This window comes from Rutilus rutilus (assembly GCF_951802725.1).
Source record: "Rutilus rutilus genome assembly, chromosome: 20".
In the NCBI taxonomy this organism is placed as follows: Eukaryota; Metazoa; Chordata; class Actinopteri; order Cypriniformes; family Leuciscidae; genus Rutilus; species Rutilus rutilus.
Window position 1 is genome coordinate 1901599 of NC_140225.1, and position 20437 is coordinate 1922035.

A 20437-nucleotide genomic window follows, 5' to 3' on the forward strand; every position below is an offset into this window, starting at 1 on the left:
CAGAACAGCGAACTTGGTTACCCTTTACCTTTGTTTATGTAAGCTCTTTAATAATGAATGAATATTTAAATAAATAATTAGAGAATACATTTTGTAATATATTAGACTCATATGTTTCCAAATCACCCATAAACCTTTCCCGAATAAACTTTTCTTAATTTTTTTTTATGCTATAGTAATTTTCCATTTTTTCCCTAAATAGTGTGTTGTGTATATTTTAACTAAGCAATTGAAGAATAAAAATAAACGTTTGCAATATTGACTCGAAACTTAGAGATGGGCAGGTTGTAACGTGTAACTACAGCTCAGCTGAGGAAAGCGAGGAATCGAAACCGAAAGTTCTAGAAGGGTGGTTTAAATTCCCACACGGGACTCGTCACTCTTGTATGAGTTTTGGTCTGACCAGAGAAGAAGGAGCAGATCAAGAATCTGACAGCATCTGAGCTATATTAAAACATTTGGACAGAAGCAAAATGTCTGCCGACTCTGAAATGGAGAGGAAGATCGTTGACTTCTTGAGACAAAATGGCAAAAGCACAGTTTTAATCATTTTTAAAAAATTCGGAATAAACAGATCCACCGCGAACAGACATTTGTACAACCTAGAGAAATCAAAACAGGTGTTTAAGTCTAACGAAAATCCTCCTGTTTGGGATCTAATGGAGAAGAAGAAGGACGAGATCAAACACACACTCAAACCAGAGCAGAAGTCCACGACGACGAGAGAGACAAAAGACTCATGCGAAGAGGAACATGTTACGGATCTGCTGAAATCAGGAGGTTTAAAGGCCTATCAAATCGCCAAATCCCTGGGACTGCCAACTAAAAACACAAAGAAACAGCTGTACATTATGGAGGAGAAAGGTAAAATACAGAAATGTAGTAAAACCAGCTTCTGGACACTGAATGTCGAGGAGAGCAATGACAGTTACAACCAAGAGAGGTTTGTGTTGTGTTTATTTTATTAAAACACTTACAATCGTGATTTATAATGACTCTTTGCATTTGGTGTGCCAATGTTTTTATTTTTTATGATTTGTTATTGATCAGTTCCTGTTCCAGTGATCATAGACTGGGCTCAAGCAATTCAGGGTAAGCAATTTTGTGTCCACCAAAGTCACTTGTTTAACTTACAGGATAATATTCAGGGGAAAAAAACTACATGTTTTAAATGAATGTTCTGTTAATAGGATAATGCATAATGATTTGCTGCTGTATATTGCTGTCTGACATGTTTCTATCATCTATAGGTTGTCTCGGAGTTTTGATGTGATCACAGAGCTTGGTAAAGGAGGCTTTGGATGCGTCTATAAAGTAAAGCATAAATTTGATGGCAAGATCTACGCCGTAAAGAAAGTCGTCTTAACTGAGTAAGATTATACAAGTAACAACAAAGTTATATCTAATTTTAGAAAGGACAGTTGTCATGAGTATGTGGTATTAAAAAAAAAAAATCACAAAATTAACATGTATTTATGCATACATTCATTCATTTGTTTATGCATTTAATTATTTATTCATACATTTATTTATTCATTCATGCATTAATTCATACATTCATTTATTCATGCATTTATTTATTCTTACATTCATTCTTACATTCATTTATGAATGCATTTATTTATTCATGCATTAATTCATACATTCATTCATTTATTCATGCATTAATTTATTATTTATTCATGCATTTATTTATTTATTTCATGCATTAATTCATACATTCATTTATTCATGCATTTATATATTTATTCATGCATTAATTCATACATTTATTAATGCATTTATTAATCATGCATTCATTCATGCATTTATTTATTCATGCATGTATGCATTCATTCACTCGTGTATCATGCATTTATTTATTTTATTCATGCATTTATTTGAAACAGGAAAGCTGATTCCGAGGTGAAGGCATTGGCCAGAGTAGATCACCCAAACATAGTGCGCTACATTACATGTTGGTCAGATTCTGAGACCTGCACATCAAACCAAGTGTCCAAGTAAGCAAGTCTCCATCGTTTTTTCATAAAACACTGAGTGCTTCTCAATAATGACGTTTATGTGTTTTATGTTCAGCACATCAGGTTCTTCATCAGATGTAGTGACCTTTGACAGATCCGGATGTGAAGAGAATGATGATGATGACGATGACGATGTCAGTGATGAAGTCACATCAGGAATGGAAAGTCTGAAAGTGACAGCAGAGTAAGTCCAGTAGTCGTCTTATGAGATGTCACATGTAAAAGAATATAATTTAGCGTGATGGTCCTTTAAGAGTGAACTATTACTACAGAGTTAGCTCAGCTGGTAGAGATAGAATATGCACATACTGATAAATTGTGTAACTTGAGTTGCATCAAGTTCATTTCACATTCACAGAAGCACAGCAGCAAAAAAACATCCTGTTTCATTTTAAGGCCCAAAATGGAAAGAGGGGAAAATGAGCATAAAATTATTTAACATGCACAAACTGGAGAAAAATAAAATGTTAAAAAATATAACGAAATGACCCCCTTAAGATAATACCACACATTATTAAATATTAACCTACAAGTCAAGCCTGTTCTTTCTCTCTCTGTGTTTCAGCAGCAGGACGTATTTGTTTATTCAGATGGAGTTCTGTGAGGGAGGAACACTGACTACATGGATAAATGACAGAAACTTTAGGGAAATTAAGAGAACCACAATGGATATCCATCAAATATTTTATGATATTATCCGTGGAGTGGAATACATCCATTCAAACAATCTCATCCACAGAGACTTGAAGGTATTTCCTTTTTGCTGATCGAAGGCAACTAAACTTGTGATTGAACAGATAAGCATTTTACTCATATGTACTTTCCTTTTAGCCTGATAACATATTGTTCGGCTCTGATGGCCAAGTGAAGATTGGAGACTTTGGGCTGGTGGTGCATCAGATCAATGACAGCGGTGACCCCATAGAGAGGTCAAACAAAGGAACACCACCATATATGAGTCCTGAGCAGGTGATGACACATTTATTGTCTCTCAGAGAAACATTTAGACCGTAAAAACTTAAATAAATTGAAATAAATGAACTGTTTACCTTAGAAAAATGGGAGGAATTATGACGAAAAAACAGACATATTTCCACTTGGACTCGTATGGTTTGAGATGCTCTGGAAAATATCTTCTGGCAGAGAGAGAGCGAAGGTCAGTTGTATTTAATGACAGTATGCATTACCAATATCTGCACTCAAAAAAACAAGTATTTTAGTTTTTAATCGTTTAATTTGTTTGTTTCTTGACGTTGCAGCTGTGGCCAGATCTGAGAAATCAAAGGTTTCCGGAAGGCTTCTGTGACAGTTATCCGACTGAAGTAAGAAACTTGATTTGACCTTCAAATAAATGTTGATTAAATAAAGTTTAGACTATAATTTAGCTATGCTTCTTTTTCAGAATAAATTCATCAAGCAGATGCTGTCCTCTACACCGCAGGACAGGCCACAAGCCAAAGACATCAAAGAAAAACTTGAGATGTTCTTCTCTCTGGATCAGAATCTGTTAAGCCAGAAAACAATCTGAGATAACGGCCACAGTTTGGTGGAGTCGACTCAAAATAATGTTTCACCGCTGAATACTTTTGATGATTCTACTGATTCATTCATGATTTAATGAACTGTTTAATGATCTCTCATTAAGGTGATAAATAATATAAAATCATAACATGTTGAGAATTTCTTGTAGTATATTTGATATATTTCACAAGTTGCAAATCTTGTTTTACTTTTTAAAACTGCATTTTAATAATGATGTGAGGCTACTTTTTACAAAACCGACCATGACCGTAATTTCACAACATTACTGTAATGTTGGCTGCGATATTAAGATGTATTTACAATTGCTACTAAAGTATCATGTTTCTCAAAGTTGCAATTGGATTTGGTTACAATGTAACCAGAATGCAATCAAAATGCATCGTTGTGTAATGTGAAAACATGTTGTGCATGCTGGGAATATTTCTGCTCAAGCTTATTTTTTGAGAAAAGTGCTGTATATGTGTGTATATGTGAAAGAAAAAATAAAGAAAAAATATAATATGTCATTAATTATGTGTTGTTAATACTTACAATACGTATAATAATTCTTAATATATTGGATAAAGTATCAAACTCACATTTTGTTATAAATTATATATACAAAAAATGATAGTGGCACAACAATTGAATTTTGTTTCATTGCTTTAGTTTAAAAGAATGTTACCATTGTGCCTTCTAAAATAAAAAAAATATATATGAAAAATTCCATATGTTTTGGAAATATTTTTTAAACATATTTTCTTGACAATATTGTTTTGACTGGTGTTCATTTTATAGTTTCCCCGCTGTTATTAATGATGGAGGCCATTAGAGCCTCTTTCCACTAGGTGTCGCTGTAACTGCGCTGATTGTCCTCACGTGCATTTCTGTACTACACAAAGTTTGTAAGTTATTTTTCCATAAATATACAGAGATTAATGTTAATATTGCATTATACTCATTCATGTCGAAATTAGTGCAACTGCAAGAACTGAACTGACTTCGTTGTTGGTGTTGCCTTCAATGTCAAAATGTTTAGTATTATATATATATTTTTCTTTGGTTTTGATCTTCATATTTGTCAACTGTTCTACGGTCAAGAAATTATCGATACTACAATTATTATAAATAAAATATATATTTTGACAGTAGTCATTTTATGTCGTTTTAGAATAGGCAAGCTGTTTTGGATATATGTGGAAAAAATAGGTTTTGTGTCTAACATTACTCGAAGAGATCTTCATATTTTGTTATATATTAAAGCAATAAGCCCAGTTAAGCCGTGATTTACAGTGATTTGAGAACATCTAAAGGGCGTTCGGGAAAGTGCCTAAAACCCCCTTCTCTGTTCTTAATTAATTGTAAATCACGGCTTTACGGGGTTTATTGCTTTTATAAAGCGATTATTCCACATACCTGTCAATGCTTAAAAAATAAATAAAATAAACACACAGACACAAATATGTAATGCTATAACAAAAAAATAAAAATTCTTCCGCCAAGCAATGTAGTTCTTCAGAAGGCGAATGACGCTCTGGCGCAGTAATACTGATGTAATGCGGTCACAGGCCCTAGTTTTCACAGACAGTATTGACGGATTTTAACGGTCATCAACATCGTAAATCCTGCAAAATTTTTTATATTTTCATTTTAAAAAGAATGTATGTACATTTATAACACTTTACTTTGTATTATATGAACTTTTTTTGCGTCAAATTACAACAAAACTATATAGGTAACGCTGCTGTGAGGCTGCGGCTGTGGGAGTGACGGTAAAGTTGACATCTTTCTCTCTTCCGAGTCCGACTGCCGTTATCAGTCTCTCTGTATTTGTTTTCCTCTTTTAAAGATGTGAAACACTATTGTGGAGTTTTCTTTTGCTATTTGAGCAAATGGGCACACGAAAAGTCTCTCACGCTAGAGGTTTACCCATAGACAGTATATGGGTTTACCCAACTATGACGACTTCCGCTTCTAGCGCAGCTGAACCAATCCTAATTCCTAATCAAGCCATTTTATAATAACATAAATCGCACACTGACTGGCATACCTCAAATGTGAATTTTGTAGCCTTTTTAAATGCAGCAAGTTGCTAAATATGCTATGCAAGTGTATTGACAATTCTGACATAGCCTACGTCATAAAACATGTAAAAATATAAAGGAAAAATGTGAATACTTAGACAAACTGAACATTTATGATGCTTTTTTGTCCTTTCAGTTCATAGAAAAGACCAGCATGAACATTATTTTGTCAGTTTATGCCCCACCGAAGAAAATATGGGTTAGGAACAAAGGTGAGTAAATGATCAATTACAACATCAATATCCATTCAAATTAGTGGCCCAGATTGTATAATATTTATTTAAGTTTATATATGAAGCTTTCTTTGTCCAGAGAGACACACACCAACTCTTACAGTACGTCATGAGGCCAAGCGCTCTGTTGTACGTCTGAATGAATGGAGGCATTTGATAAAACAACACTCTTTTATAATGGACGAGTTACAAAGCATAGACTGTAAAAAAAGAAAAAGATATGAATGAGTATATTATTGGCAAGATCAACATTACTTCTATTGTTTACAAGAAAGCACATGCTGCTTCTGTTTAGTCAGCAATGTATATGTTCACTTGATAATGTATGTTAAGGGTTTATGTTATAACCTATAAAATGAGTCAATGTTATTTATTTTTTGCTGAAATGATGCAGGTAATCTGATCCAGTCTGTGTCAATCAGCCATAGGGTTCACTCAATCTCTAGACAAGTCATTTTGATAGTTTCTCTTTTATTATTGTAGAAAACAAAGTCGGACAAAGTCTTACAAAGTGACACATGAGTGCAAAAGCTAACAAAGATACAAACTGTACAATCAAACACTGAAAATGTATTTATAAAAACAATGGACAACAATCCAACCACTAATTCCGAACATTTCAAAATAAATACTTTTTTTTATTGTCTTCATAAAATTATCATTCTGTTAATGCAGTTGTCTATAGAAAAATGTGTATCTCCAAAAATAGAATTTTTAATATGGGAGAGTGTCAATATAGTTTCACAGTTCAGGCCAAGTTTTATTAAACAGGTTTGTGTCCCAGATCTGAATAGAACTGAAATGAAGATGCTGATTTTGTTTATAGAGCAGCAATAACGAAAAGGGCAACAAAAGATTTCAGAATGTAAGTATACTTATCTAGTATACATAATATATTAATTCATATATTCTTCTGTATATAATTGACAGTGTAAAATAGAACGCAATAATGAATGCTACATTTTTTTGTCAGCATTGATTGTGGAAGTATTTTTCCCATTAATTTTCTCTATAGGATGAAAAGTCGAAGGTATAAGAAATTGTACTTAATTTCTTTAATGAGGCAATGAACTACATTTCCCATAAGGCATTGCAAATAATCGAAGCAAAAACAACTGTACAATATAAAACTATTGACTTACAGTCACTGATTATAAGACATTTTAGGTTTATATTTAAATAAAAATATTTTAAATATTTAATACAATACAAATATTTAAATGTATAAGTATTAGTATGTGGAATGTAGAGAGGCCGATTCGATTAATTAATTTGCAATGCATCATGGGAGTGGGCGGAACTGTTTCCATTGTAACTGGGACTTCTCTAATTGATCTCTCCTCAGAATTATGGGTAGTGTTTTTGAAATCACATTTACTTCTATGGAAACATAAAGCAGGGCTTCACTTAGACGAGGACTCTCTTGAAAACTGCACATTATTGATAAGAATCTAATTCTTTATAGAGAAAATTATTGTTTTGTTTCCAGATCCCAGCTGTGGTATTATATTGAGATACCCTAATAAATATAGGAAAAAAAAAAAAAAAATCTGTGGTATGTACAATTACCCATGACTGATGCCACAGTGATGGTGAATGTGCAAAATAATCAAACTCCTCATTGGGAAAGTTCTAGTAGGGATTTAACTCCTCTGGCACTAGATGAGACTCTTCACCTTCGACGTTTGCGGTGAAACTGTTCCTGGAGCTCCAATCATAGCTGTCCGTCGTAACACTGTGAATGAAGAGCAATGGGCAATGAATTAAACTGTTTCTTGTCAAATAAGCCCTCTGGTGCTCCTCATTTAGGGGTCACACTCATACTCCTCGCGGCCAAAATCGACAGAATTTCAATTAAATTAATGTGCAACATTTTAGTCAATAATATTATTCGCATTTTTAGGAGATTTCATGGTATTAAAGAATATTCACCTCTAAATTATGCACCATTTATTTATGTATTTATAAGATTAGAACTTTTTTTTATTTCAATTTATGCAGTAAGTCAAAAATAGAACAAAACTTTAAAGGGTGGTATAATGCCCTTTTCAAAAGATGTAAAATAAGTCTCTGATGTCCCCAGAGTGTGTGTGTGTGAAGTTTTAGCTCAAAATACCCCACAGATATTTTTATATAGCATGTTAAAAATGTCACTTTTTGAGGGTGAGCAAAAACGCACCGTTTTTATGTCTGTCCCTTTAAATGCAAATGAGATATTCTGTCTTGATAATCTATAAATCGTGTTCCGAGGGCGGGGTTTATGTAAATTTTAGGGTTAGTGATGTCACTAACCCGGGAGGAAGCTTGTGTAGTCCCTACCAGCCGTTTGTTGTAGTCCTTAAAAGGCGATTTCTTTAAAAGCAAATATCTCCCTTTGCTTTGAACTTTGAGCGTTATAATTTTGCAGATGTTGTTTATGCTCAAACAGCAACATTACACACTAACTAAAGTTAGAAAAGTGAAATCATGATCAACCACCCCTTTAAAATCCAATGAATGATGGCAGATTGGTGTCATCTGGTGGAAGAAAATAAAGAAAATCATCTGTAATACCATGATGTGACCACTATACACAGGGCTGTGTATACACAAGCCGTGGAGAACAGTGTTTTCAGACATAACTACTTACTTTTATTAGGTTTTATTTGGATATTTATTTAGATATTATTAGACTACTTTTTTGTTTGAAATTTAGAATTTTATAGCGTCAGTTCTTCCATTATTATTATTATAGTCAAACACAGAGAATCCATAACATCAAAATATAAAAGAAAAAAAATTACAAAAATAATAAGAAATTATTTATCACAGTTTCAAAGTTTATCACATTAATTTCTTTTTTTTCTGCATCATGGCTGATTTGTGGATGGTACCCCCCAAAAATTATTTTTTGTTGTTGTTGTATTTCCCATTCATATCTAATGGTGGTCATTTTTTAGCACTAAGAGCACAATATTTTTTTAGACAATATAACCATTTTCTAGTGTTTTTGTGGGTTTACATAGCCAGTGCCTCAAAAGTCAGTAAGTTTTGTACCATTCCAATGAAGTTACAATAAATAAAAAGTGACCGAACTTTTGTTCAAAAGTGACCGAAGAGCACCAGTGGGTTAATTCATTAAATGTATGATGTTGTCATAAATTTGAGAAACACAACTTGTTTAACCACTTACAATAAGACCAGGAATGTGCAATTGGAAAGTGAATATTATGACTTGATTTTCACCAAACTTGACTGGCATACCTGGCTTGAATGTTTTGTGGGATGATACTCCATGCGAGGTCATCATCGCTGTCATACCGGCGCGGGTTGTCAAAGAAATAAGCTCTAGATGAGAACATGTGCCCAGGGATCACTGCTGCACTCTACCAAATCAGAGAGATGAGACAATAATGTCATTTATTCCTGTGATTTACAGTCTTCAGTGTCACATCATTTATACCATTTAAAAATGATAAAATCTCGTACCCGATCCTGAGTCGGCTTACGGACTCTGAAAAAGTAGACCACCAGGGATGTGGGCAGAAGCTCCCAAACAAACAGGATCACCCCGAAAACCACATAACCAGCATCGCCCAATGTCGACTTCAGATCTGCCTGTAGAATAATATAAATTGCCAAATTCATCGAGACACATTAACCCTGTAAAGCCTGATATGTGAAATAATAGTCAGAAAAAGTTATATTTTTAAAAGGAGCAGTTTAGTGAACTTTTAGATCAAATCTAACAAAGTTTGCATATGTGTATTCATATTTGATACATCAGGCTTTTATGCCTCATATACTGAGAATATGGAAGAAAAAACACCTCGGATGCCAAAAATATCAGTCATCACTATATCTGCCAATAATATGTCTCAGTAAGATGATAAATGCTTAGTTTCATGATCAAGGCTCTGTATTTAAAAATATATATATAATGCAATAATTAAACCTATAATGAACATATTCATTACTCATAATTTCTCAAAAAAATGATGTATGTATGAATAATCAAGGAAACTGAAGCCATTTCAGTCCAGTTTAAATATTACTAACAATATCAAAGTTATTCTTATACGTTTACTTGATAAAATCAGATTTGACAGCAGAAAGAAACGTGAAGCTCGAGCTGAAGGAGGACGTTTGTACAATTATACTAAAAGACTTTTACTTGATAAATCAGACATAAGAAGGACTGGAGGAGATTGTGTGCGACAGCAAAGTTTAGATCATGTTGATCAATTAGAGGGGCTTTTGAGAAATTTGTGTCTCAAATATGATACAGTATAGAGTTAATATATCATCATGAAAACAAAAGTACTAAAGACCCTCTTGAACGTTGGCTTAATTTACTTCCATTTTAAGTGCATTATTGCTAATTAATTAATGCTAATTGGCATTTGATACAAAGTGATACAGTTGATGCAAATGTCTAGAGTCATTAGAGTTTTCATTTGCATTGAACCTGGAACATTTTTTGCCTTTCTGTTATGTGTATTTGGCACGTACTTGGTCTGATACGTTGTACCAGTCGTAGTCGAATGAGTTGATGCTCTCGATTTTTGCCAGTGCCAGCACCACTAAGTTGTAGCACGCGCGAGACGAGTACAGGAGGATCACCGTCACTCCGATTACAGTCACCTGACACACAGATGATCCCTGGACAGATGAGATGAGACGTGACATTCAGACTCAATTCTGGTAGGAAACATCATCCAATTCATTTTACAATGGATACAATATAATGTTTGTTTTTTTAACAGGGATTCACATTTACTTTTTTATCTATTCCACTCCATGGGGGTTTAAAAAAAAAAAAAAAAACACCTCAGTTTAAAATGTTAAAGGGGTGCTCTTTTCACAAGATCTGTTCACAAGTCTCTGATGTCCCCAGAGTGTGTGTGTGAAGTTTTAGCTCAAAATACCCCACAGATATTTTTAAATAGCATGTTAAAATTGTCACTTTTTAAGGGTGAGCAAAAATGCACCGTTTTTGTGTCTGACCCTTTAAATGCAAATGAGCTGCTGCTCCCGGCACAGGGGGGCGGAGCTATAACAGCTTGTGTCCTGAAAATTTCAAAACCTTTTTTGTTTATGTTTAAATTTATGTAGCTGATGTGGAGTTATCTTCTAATCATTGATTAGCATATTCTGTCATGATCGCGTTCCCGGGGGCTGGGTTTCTGTAAATTTTAGGGTTAGTGATGTCACTAACCCGGGAGGAATGTTGTGTAGTCTCTACCAGCCGTTTGTTGTAGTCCTTAAAAAGCGATTTCTTTAAAAGAAAATATCTCCCTTTGCTTTGAACTTTGAGCGTCGTAACTTTGCAGATGTTGTTTATGCTCAAACAGAAACATTACACACTAACTAAAGTTCAAGAAGTGAAATCATAATCAACCACCCCTTTAAATAATGTTGTTATACTTGTACAATGACGTTGAAGAGAATGAAAGCAAATTAAATTGAAAATGAATCATTTTAAACTGGTTTGATGTTTGACAGTGTTCGTTTGCAACCCTGTATGTAATGCGTTTGACTGTTTTAACTGATTAATGGAATATGCATCACATCAAAAAGTGTAAGGAGGGTTAAAACCTGCCCAACCGTCCAATTCATCTTCTTTAGATTGACATCTATGTGGACTTGGGAAGACTGGCTCATTTTCAAAGGACAACCTGCTTTTTAAGACTGAAAATTAATGTATGGAAAATACACCGTAAATGCTTTTCCATACTATCTTTTTTTTAAGAGACAGTTTCCTTCTGGTTAGCCCATTAAAATGCTTTGCCTGTTGAAATGGATCATTCGTTTGTGCTGAGATTCTAGGATTCAAAAACTTGGGAACCCAGCTTACAGGGAACATTCTCAGAACTTTAGCAAACATTTTTTTAAATGTTACATTGTTTCAGAATGTTCAGAGAACTTTCAAAAGTAACATTGTTATAACATTTGCTAAACGGAATGTTCCTTTAATACTCGCATAACCAAGAAAAAAACATTCAGAGAACATTCATAAATAACGTTTTTGTAACTTAATGAGAATGTTAGCAAGATGTTGTAAAGTTCTCGCCTTTTATAAACCACACCTGCCTTTCCTCTGTATATATTGTAGTATATTCATGTTGACTTTATTCTTGCTTTATTACACGGCTCTGTGGAATACTTGATTCTGATTGGTCAATCGTGCCATCCAGCGGTATATTATTCCTCGATAACAACCGCTGAAAACAGATAGCGCAGGCTCATTCAGGCTATACGCTTGCTCTTTTTCTTCGTGGAAGTTTTGCGTTTGGTGAGCTAATAAAATATTAAAACTCTGTCAAATCAATATTTTGTGTACAGTTATTTAATTATGCCATCCAGTATCGAGGACTCGCTCTCTCTTGTTTCATGCAAACGCAGATGCTGCCATCTTGCGACTATTGTTTTGTACACTGTTGGATTATAAGATACAAACAAGTACGATTTTAAAACAGTTTCATCTCAAATCAATATCCCCATAATTATTTATGTGGCGAAATGCTGTGTAATAAGTGGTATGAACGTACGTGTCCGTCTAGATTGAACTTCCCGCGCTAGCAACTGCTTTGCATTTATAGACCTAATAAAATATTTAGACTCAATCAATATTTTGTGTCTTAATTATTTACTCATGTGGCAAGTAGCCGCGTAATAAGCGGGATAATGTACATCCAGCCGGTTGTTATCTCAGAATAAACCCCTTCAGGCTGATGAAGACCTGATCCTGATCACCCTGTCTGGGTTTATTCTGAGATAACAACCGGCTGGATGTACATCATCCCTTACATATAACGTATCACAGCTTTCATCTGCTTTGTTTTGTCATTTGTGTATTTGTGTTTCATTACCTTGGACTCCAGGTAGATGTTGGCCAAAGACATCTTGGCGATCTTGTAGAGACACAGAGAGAGTGAGACGGCACAGAGGACAAACAGAGTGTCATTGATGGCCACGCGCACCAGAACTACAGTCTCTGTGTCGGTCTTTGTCATCTTCACCAGCAGCGCGCAGGTCAAGTTCACCAGCAGGAAGATGATGCTGATGCACAAGAAGAGCAGGTACAGCGGCAGCCTGACGACACAAGATATATATATATCATTAAAAATGATAAACAACAGTACTTTTAGAAGTACAGAAGTTACAGATGATAATTGTATGGATCCATATTCACCTGTATTTCTGAAGTTCTGGTGAATATTTAGACTTCGCCTTGAAGATGACCTGTCCCAGAAAACAAGTTAGTGTAAATATCACATGCAATAAGAATTTTTAAGCCAAGAATGACACATTCAGGATCATAACATTTAGGTCACCACACACTTTGATCTTAAACAAGATTGTTAAGCAAGCGCTTTTCAGGTTTACTGCTCGCCTGCATTATAAACATTGACATGTCAGCATGTTCTTATCATATAAGATCTGATTTAGACAGACTAAAGGACTAAAGTGTGTGATTATATACTGTAAAAAGAGAAAATGTACAGTTGCTACCTTAAGGAGTTATTCTAAACTGATCTGGGGCCGTATTCACAAAGCATTTTATCTTACCACTAGGAGTACTCCTAAATCACACTAAAAGATTTTAGCTAGGAGTTTTCTCTTAAAAGTGATTCACAACGCCTTTCAGACCTACTCTTAATAAAGAAAAATGACAACTCCTAAACTAAGAGTGAGTCTTCGTTGCTATGGATGACGTCATTACTCATGCACGAGCTTGACTGAAGTGACCACCTTGATTGGCTGATGATTGTAACGCGGGAATGATTCCAAACACCTCCCCTACGATGATGAGTGACAGGTGACAGGTCTGAGAATGCGTGCGCTCCACAAGTAGTGCGAAGGACGGAAGATGATGAATAACTGAATAAATAGCCTAAATGAATAAAGAGTAAGGCAAAACAAATAGCCTAGTAGCCTAATGAAACATATGGATTGATGCAATATCTTTGCAACATTATTGAATTAATCTGTCACTATATGCCTCTGCCTACGTTTGCAAAGAGAAGAACATTTTAATTTGATTCACAATGAAACGTTACAATTAGTTTACATGCAATGAGTAGCCTAGTTTTGGTTGTTGTTGGTGGCGTTATTGCATCCCTAGTTATGCCTATTGTTCCCTCGCGACTGGAAGCTCCTGTAGCCGCCGCGTACGCATTTCAAAACATCGCAACGTGAAATGCCACAAAAAGCGGTTTGTGAATAGGTCTTAGTGAGTTAGGAGTCATCTCGACTTCTTTTAAGCTGTCCCAGGCTTAGGTGCTACTTTTAGGGCTAAAATGCTTTGTGAATTACTCTTAGTCAAAAAAATTAGGAGTCCTAAAGTTACGAGTGACACGCCCATTATTTTTAGGAGTTGCTCCTAAATTCGCCAGTTAGGAGCTACTTTTAGCCTTAAAATTCTTTGTGAATACGGCCCCTGACCCTTAAAAATTACATTGGTGTGAATTAAATTATTTATAAGATTATATATATATTTTTTACTTAAAACTTTTGACCTAAAACTAAAAAAATCCAGTTCGTTCTACACAGTAAAAGCTCTTTTATTCCAAAATTGCACTGTAAAAAACCCCAGTGACAACAGGATAGTATTTTTCTGAACTGTTCTTACCCGTATGCAAGTAAGTGGACGTGCTTGTTGAACATTTAAAGTATGTATTGTTGCGTTAAATCTAAATTAGTTGGTAGGTATGGTGCAAATGATTCACAGGTTATTACTGTAGTGTCTTTTAAAGTGTAGTGTAAATGCATCAGACCGCAGTGAATGATTTCACTTCCCTTTTATTCTCACGCTGCACTCCCACACATATGATTCACTTGCAAATGCAGCTTTAATCACAATAAAACAGGAAGAATAATTCTACACTGCAACATCATTCAAACAAAATCAATTGTGTTTATACAATAAATGTAAAACTGAATTTTAAGTGACATGAGCACTAGTGTGGGTGTGAATCAATAATATAACAAGGCTCTTAAAGAGGCTGAATTGGACGTTTGAGCAGTTTTTTAACCCTCCTTGCACTTTTTAATGTAATGCATATTCCATTAATCAATTAAAACAGACAAATGCATTACATACAGGGTTGCAAAGGCACATCTTAGGGCTGTGCAATGACTAATCGCGATTAATCGCATCCAAAATTATAGTTTGTGTTTAGATAATATATGTGTGTGTGCTGTGTATAATTATTTTGTATATATAAATACACACACATGCATGTATATAGGCAATTTGAGAAATATTTGCATGTAAATACTGTATATAGATTTTATATTACATATAAATAGAAATATTTTATATAAAAAATAACACATTTTTCTTAAATATATACATGCATGTGTGTATTTATATATACAAAATAATTATATTCACATATATTATGTAGACACAAACTTTCATTTTGGATGCACAGCTCTAAAATAACACTGGAAGTTGTTGGATAAATAAGAAGGATTGACGTGAAGCAATAAAGTAAAGTCGTTTCAGTGTAAGTTAATACAACAGATCATTTCTCTTTAGAATGAATTATGCTTAATCAGATCAGGAACAGTATGAAAATATATACATGATGTAAGCAACAGAATATCTCCTTTTGCTGTGCAAAATCCTTTTTTTGTGTGTGTGTGAGTGTAATCCGCTCTCATAAACTTACATGTGACCTGCAGTCTTAAAACCAGATTTTACCATTCAGGTTCAAAGGACGCTTGTGTGTAACTCACCTGTGCGAAGTAAAGATTCATGAGGCTGAGAGTGAAGAACTGCAGGCAGACGGGGAAACAGTAGAGCAGCCAGAAAGAGAAGGGTCCGAGGGTGTTTGCGGTCACACAGTTTCTGAAATAAAACGAGAAGAGAAGCGCACGCAGAGCCGCCCACAGCAGACACAAGAACAGAAACACTGTCTGGTAGCTGAAGCGCTTGTGTCTGTATCTCAGCACCAGCCACAGCTGCGCGTACACGAACGCAAAGAGCAGTGTGTAGAAGACTGTGTACGCCACTGTTAAACCCAGCTTCACGAACGGTGGCACGGCCGGGGTGAGGGTCGGCAGAGGAGAGAGAGACTCGTTCTCCATCGGTCTCTTTTCCTCCTGGGCTTTTCCTCGTCTGCCGGCTTCTTCAGCTCCTCCTTCTCGTGTTCGAACCCCTGTAGACGAGAGAACGAGCGTGCGAGAGCAGCGCTGGGATTTAGGGGAAGGAAATGAGAATGCAAGAGGAAAAGAAAGCATGCAGCAGTTCCTCGTGCGTGAACCGCATTCAGCTGGAAGGAGGGCGTATAATATTGTGCAGCGAACAGTGAAAGCAGGAGGCTGGGAGGGAGAGAACGAGGGAGGACGGACACAGTGACGCTGTGTTGACGTGCTTTACTGTACCTTTAACCCTGTGCTCACGCTTCCCACGGGATGCTCGTGCTTCTCTCTCTTCTCAGTATGACTGTTCACAGGTTTGCACGTTCAGCATCAGCACAAGCTTCATTAGAGCGTTATTTTATTTACATAATGAAACAACTTTATACTGTACAAACCAGGGGCAACTACAGCCAATTGAAACTACTACTACTTTTTTTTTTTTTCTTCAGTTGGACCTAAATCATCTATTTTACTAAATTATATAACAGTAAAGAAACGCGCACGTAACAGAAAAGAAATTTGCACAATAATATAATAGACACTTGATTCTTGAGTTAAACTGAAAGATTGGCTGTTTACAGGTTTGCTCGTATCTGCACATGAAGCTTCATTAGAGCAAAGCCTTTGTTATTTACTTTACATAATGAGACACCTGTCAGCTATTTTAGTATAAATATGGGGCAATTGCCTCTTTTTTTGCATTTTCTTTTATGATTTATGATTTAATTAATTTATATTATAAATATTATATTTAATATTATTATTGTTATTGTTTAATATTATAATAATGATCATTATTACTATTAATTAATCATTCTTATTCAATTATTATTTAATTTATTATTTAATTATGTGCTTTATATATTGGAATTGTAATATATTGGAATCAAATTTTATTTATTGGAATTAGTGTAAATCATTTTTATTAAAATATAGAAGTGTCTATAAACTTGAATGTGGTTGCCATTAGATATTTTTAAATATTCAATGTTTCAGTGCATTCATACAGATACCCAACCTCACCCAATCTGGGACAGTAGCATGTATTTTAAATTATGAATATTGACGAATAGCTTTTGTTTCACATTTGTGAATCGCGTTGGATAAAAGCACCTGCCAAGTGTACAAATGTGATGCATAAATGTAGCTGCCAGCCACAGTGATAATCTGTCAGTTGTTAGCCAGCAATTAGCTTACAAAACACACATTTTATACCGTATTTTTTGGTGTTGACAATTGAAAGTGAAATGATCATACTGTACTTCTTTTTCTTAGGCAGAGAAAGAGAGAAAATGTTTCTGTGAAGTGTTATTTAATTATATATTAATTAATTTTAGTATTAATTATATGTATTAATATTTTGAGCAAGCTTTTTTTTTATTTTTTTTTTATTTGAAGTTTGAGTAATTTTTTATTCGCTTTTTATATTTCAATTTAGCTTTTATTTTTATTTCAGTTCTAGTTCTAGGTAAAATTATTTTATTTCAATTAGTTTAAGTTCAAGTTTTTCATCTAATATTTTATTATATATTATATTTTTTTATTATAATCTAATAAATCAAATATATTTTATTTCATAGAATATTTTATTTCAGCTTAATTTCAAATATGTAAATGATTTTTTAAAATAGTTTTAGTTAACAATAACAGCACTGAATAAGTCTGACCTGTTTGTGTCACGGTCGGCCCTTTTATGTTTAAAAATTGTACTAAAATGTTTCTAAACCTTTACTCTCTGCTTAACCCACGTCTTTATTTTCATGTACGATTTTTGCCAAAATCAAGCGGAGCTAATTAATATTCAGACTGGATCGTGGGACTCGTTTCTTTGACTGGAGACTTGTGTGTTACTGTAACCTCAGTACGGGCTGATTAAATCTCTGGTCTGAAGGGTATATAACTTTTAAGTTTCACCACAAGCCTCCTCAAGCCGTGAGAACCTTCTCTGTGTCTGCGCCTCGACTTGGGACTATATTTGTGAATTATTGCTGATGTAGCGTGGGTTCTCGTTCATGCAGTGACATGCAACTTGGCCCAGATGTCAGAGGTCAAGTAAATCAATCAACAGTGCAGTAATAATCACATTAAGGTCATGTGATGTACTTATAATGGGGAATGAAATGCATGCTTTCATGTTTCATATGTGTCTCAGATTATAATTTTGATATAAAGTCAATATAGCAGATAATAATATAATAATAATACACAGATAATATAATAATCTGATTTCATTTTAGGTGAAATATAACCTAATGTTGACATGTTCTTGATGACTGACCATAAATACGATAGTCTAGCAGGAGAAATGGGTTCCCATGTACCCGTTTGGCATTCTTTTGGGACCCTAATGGTGTGGGAAGTTGGTGAAGATGTCAAGCAGACCTCCTGCAAATGGGACCAATTCCAATTTAACATTCAACAGAAACCAAGCTGCCATTATAACATACTATTCAATAATCTGACCCTCGTTAGATACCTGAGGACTTCATGAAGGCCTCTTCCATGGTCTTGTCCAGGGATGAGGGAGCGAGCCACAGCGATGGTCTCTGTTCTTCATGAGGTCTGTGGCGCCAGAATGAGTCAGTTCCAGGTGAGGAAGACACAATTTTTGTGACAAGAAAACATCCCTACAACTTTTGAAAGTGAACATCAGTGTTTTACTGTCGCATAAGAAGTGTTATTTTAACATCAGTGTAAACCACAGGGGTTTAGGGTTTCAGGTTATCCTACATTAGGGTTATTTAACAACACAAACTGAATAATCAAATGTAAGTTTTCACTGTATGAATGAAATATATACTGATTCTTATTAAAGCTACAAAAGTTATTCAGCCGAGAACAGTGAGTGATTTTCTCTTCGTCTTTTGTCCATGACCCCCGTTATTGCAAGCCGTTGTGATATGCATATCGCGATATATACATTTGCGATATTTCGATAATTTCGATATATTGTGCAGCCCTATTAGTGATCATGCCGAGGTAGTTCTTCTAGGGTTGTACTTCTCCCTGAACTTCAAGTCAAGTGGCAGAGCCTTCATGCACACGCCCAGATCGAAGGTGTTGATGGTATACTTCGGACTGACCTCAGCGGTAGCCTCCTCAGACTGTCCTGTAGTCCTCAAAAGTCCTGTTTGCTAGCATTAGTCAAAGGAGCCAACCACCACGTCTCTACGATGTTCTGATGCAGAGATATAGGTCTTGCTAAACGGTTGCTAGGGTACTGTTTGGTTGCTAGGGCGTGGCTTCATAGCTGCCAATGATGATACTCCAAAGGCTGCTTGTCAGTATGAATGATATAAACCAACTGCAATCCCTCTATGACATTCGGATTTGAAGATATCCCTCTTTGGGTTTGGGTTGCTAGGGTGCTCGACAATGGTTGCTAGGGCATGGCTAGGAAGTGTTGAAGTGTTGCTGTTTGAACATCGTACGCCCGATCGCTTAAAAAAAGATATCGCACACCTTTCCTCAATAATCCGCACGATTTGACGCCTAATTCATGGGTCTATGACAAACAGTTCTAATGCAGGAAACTATTGCAAAAACAAAATAGCTAAAGTTACAGCGTTATGAGCCTAATTTATGAGCCTAAATAGCCTATTTTTCACCAATAAAGAGTGGTTGTACCATGTCAATGACCTTTCCATTTGATTCCTGGTTGTGTGGTTCAGGAGATGTGAAAATCTGCATTTTTCGCCCCTAGCGATGACATCACTTCAAGATGGCCGCCAAACGAACCCCATGGGACATTAGTTGACCTCGGAAACATCAAATATTCTTAACTAGACGCCATCAGGGTCCCAAAAAATGCCAGACGGGTACATGGGAACCTATTTCTCCTGCTAGACTAAGTGATATAATTTTTAGATTTTTAAAAAATTGCATTATTGTTCAAATTGGAGTCATGCTGCTTTATAATGCTTCAATTTCATGTAGCAGGATTGAGAAAAAAAAAAAAATCATCATTAAAAACTGTCTTCCTTTAAGTTTAGGAGTGTGAACTTAAATTTAATTGGTCACAATGAATACAACAAACACAATGAAATGACAGAAAGAGGAACTAAATATTTTAAACACAATCACACAACAGAGGGAACTAACTGTGACACTATATTAGGGCTAAGAGAAATACACAAATATACTTTATTTTACCAATGTGAGGGAAGATAAAATACTGTAAAATATGTATAGGTAATATGATTTAATTGGTTTCAGGCCCTAGTTGAATTTCTCTGTCTTTTTTTATGTGGGACTTTTATGTTTGGAGCAGAAACATTTTTAGTTGGCAAAAGGGACTTTTATTTTGACAGGATAACACCTTGGAGGAGGAAGGCCTTCTGTAGTAGAGATGGCCAAGCCAGTTGAGAGGAAGGAGGCATGTGAGGTGATCCTTATGGATTAATTACCCTTTTTTTGGGGTGTTTTTGCTATTTCATCACTTTTGGAG

At 35.1% G+C, this 20437-nt stretch overlaps 2 protein-coding genes across 3 annotated transcripts; one reads left to right on the forward strand and one right to left on the reverse strand.

Moving 5' to 3' along the window:
• The first annotated feature begins 302 nt into the window (after positions 1-302).
• Positions 303-4069, forward strand: pkz (protein kinase containing Z-DNA binding domains). 2 transcript variants are annotated; one of them, XM_084390775.1, is made up of 10 exons: positions 303-943; positions 1051-1092; positions 1251-1370; positions 1890-2000; positions 2077-2205; positions 2587-2770; positions 2853-2990; positions 3076-3177; positions 3281-3343; positions 3424-4069. In XM_084390775.1, exons 1-10 carry the CDS (start codon positions 474-476, stop codon positions 3547-3549), a joined length of 1485 nt encoding a protein of 494 aa, XP_084246901.1. In that variant the 5' UTR covers positions 303-473; the 3' UTR covers positions 3550-4069. The 2 variants fall into 2 exon arrangements, with proteins under 2 accessions (XP_084246901.1, XP_084246902.1); XM_084390776.1 differs by having other exon boundaries at positions 359-943; positions 2590-2770.
• A 2243-nt stretch (positions 4070-6312) lies between these two features.
• On the reverse strand, positions 6313-16372 carry gpr137ba (G protein-coupled receptor 137Ba). The gene is made up of 7 exons (XM_084390858.1): positions 15586-16372; positions 13034-13083; positions 12711-12933; positions 10351-10500; positions 9328-9456; positions 9103-9224; positions 6313-7594 (listed from the first exon to the last, which is right to left on the reverse strand). The coding sequence occupies exons 1-7, from the start codon at positions 16087-16089 to the stop codon at positions 7492-7494; spliced, it is 1281 nt and encodes a 426-aa protein (XP_084246984.1). The 5' UTR covers positions 16090-16372; the 3' UTR covers positions 6313-7491.
• Positions 16373-20437: the final 4065 nt, after the last annotated feature.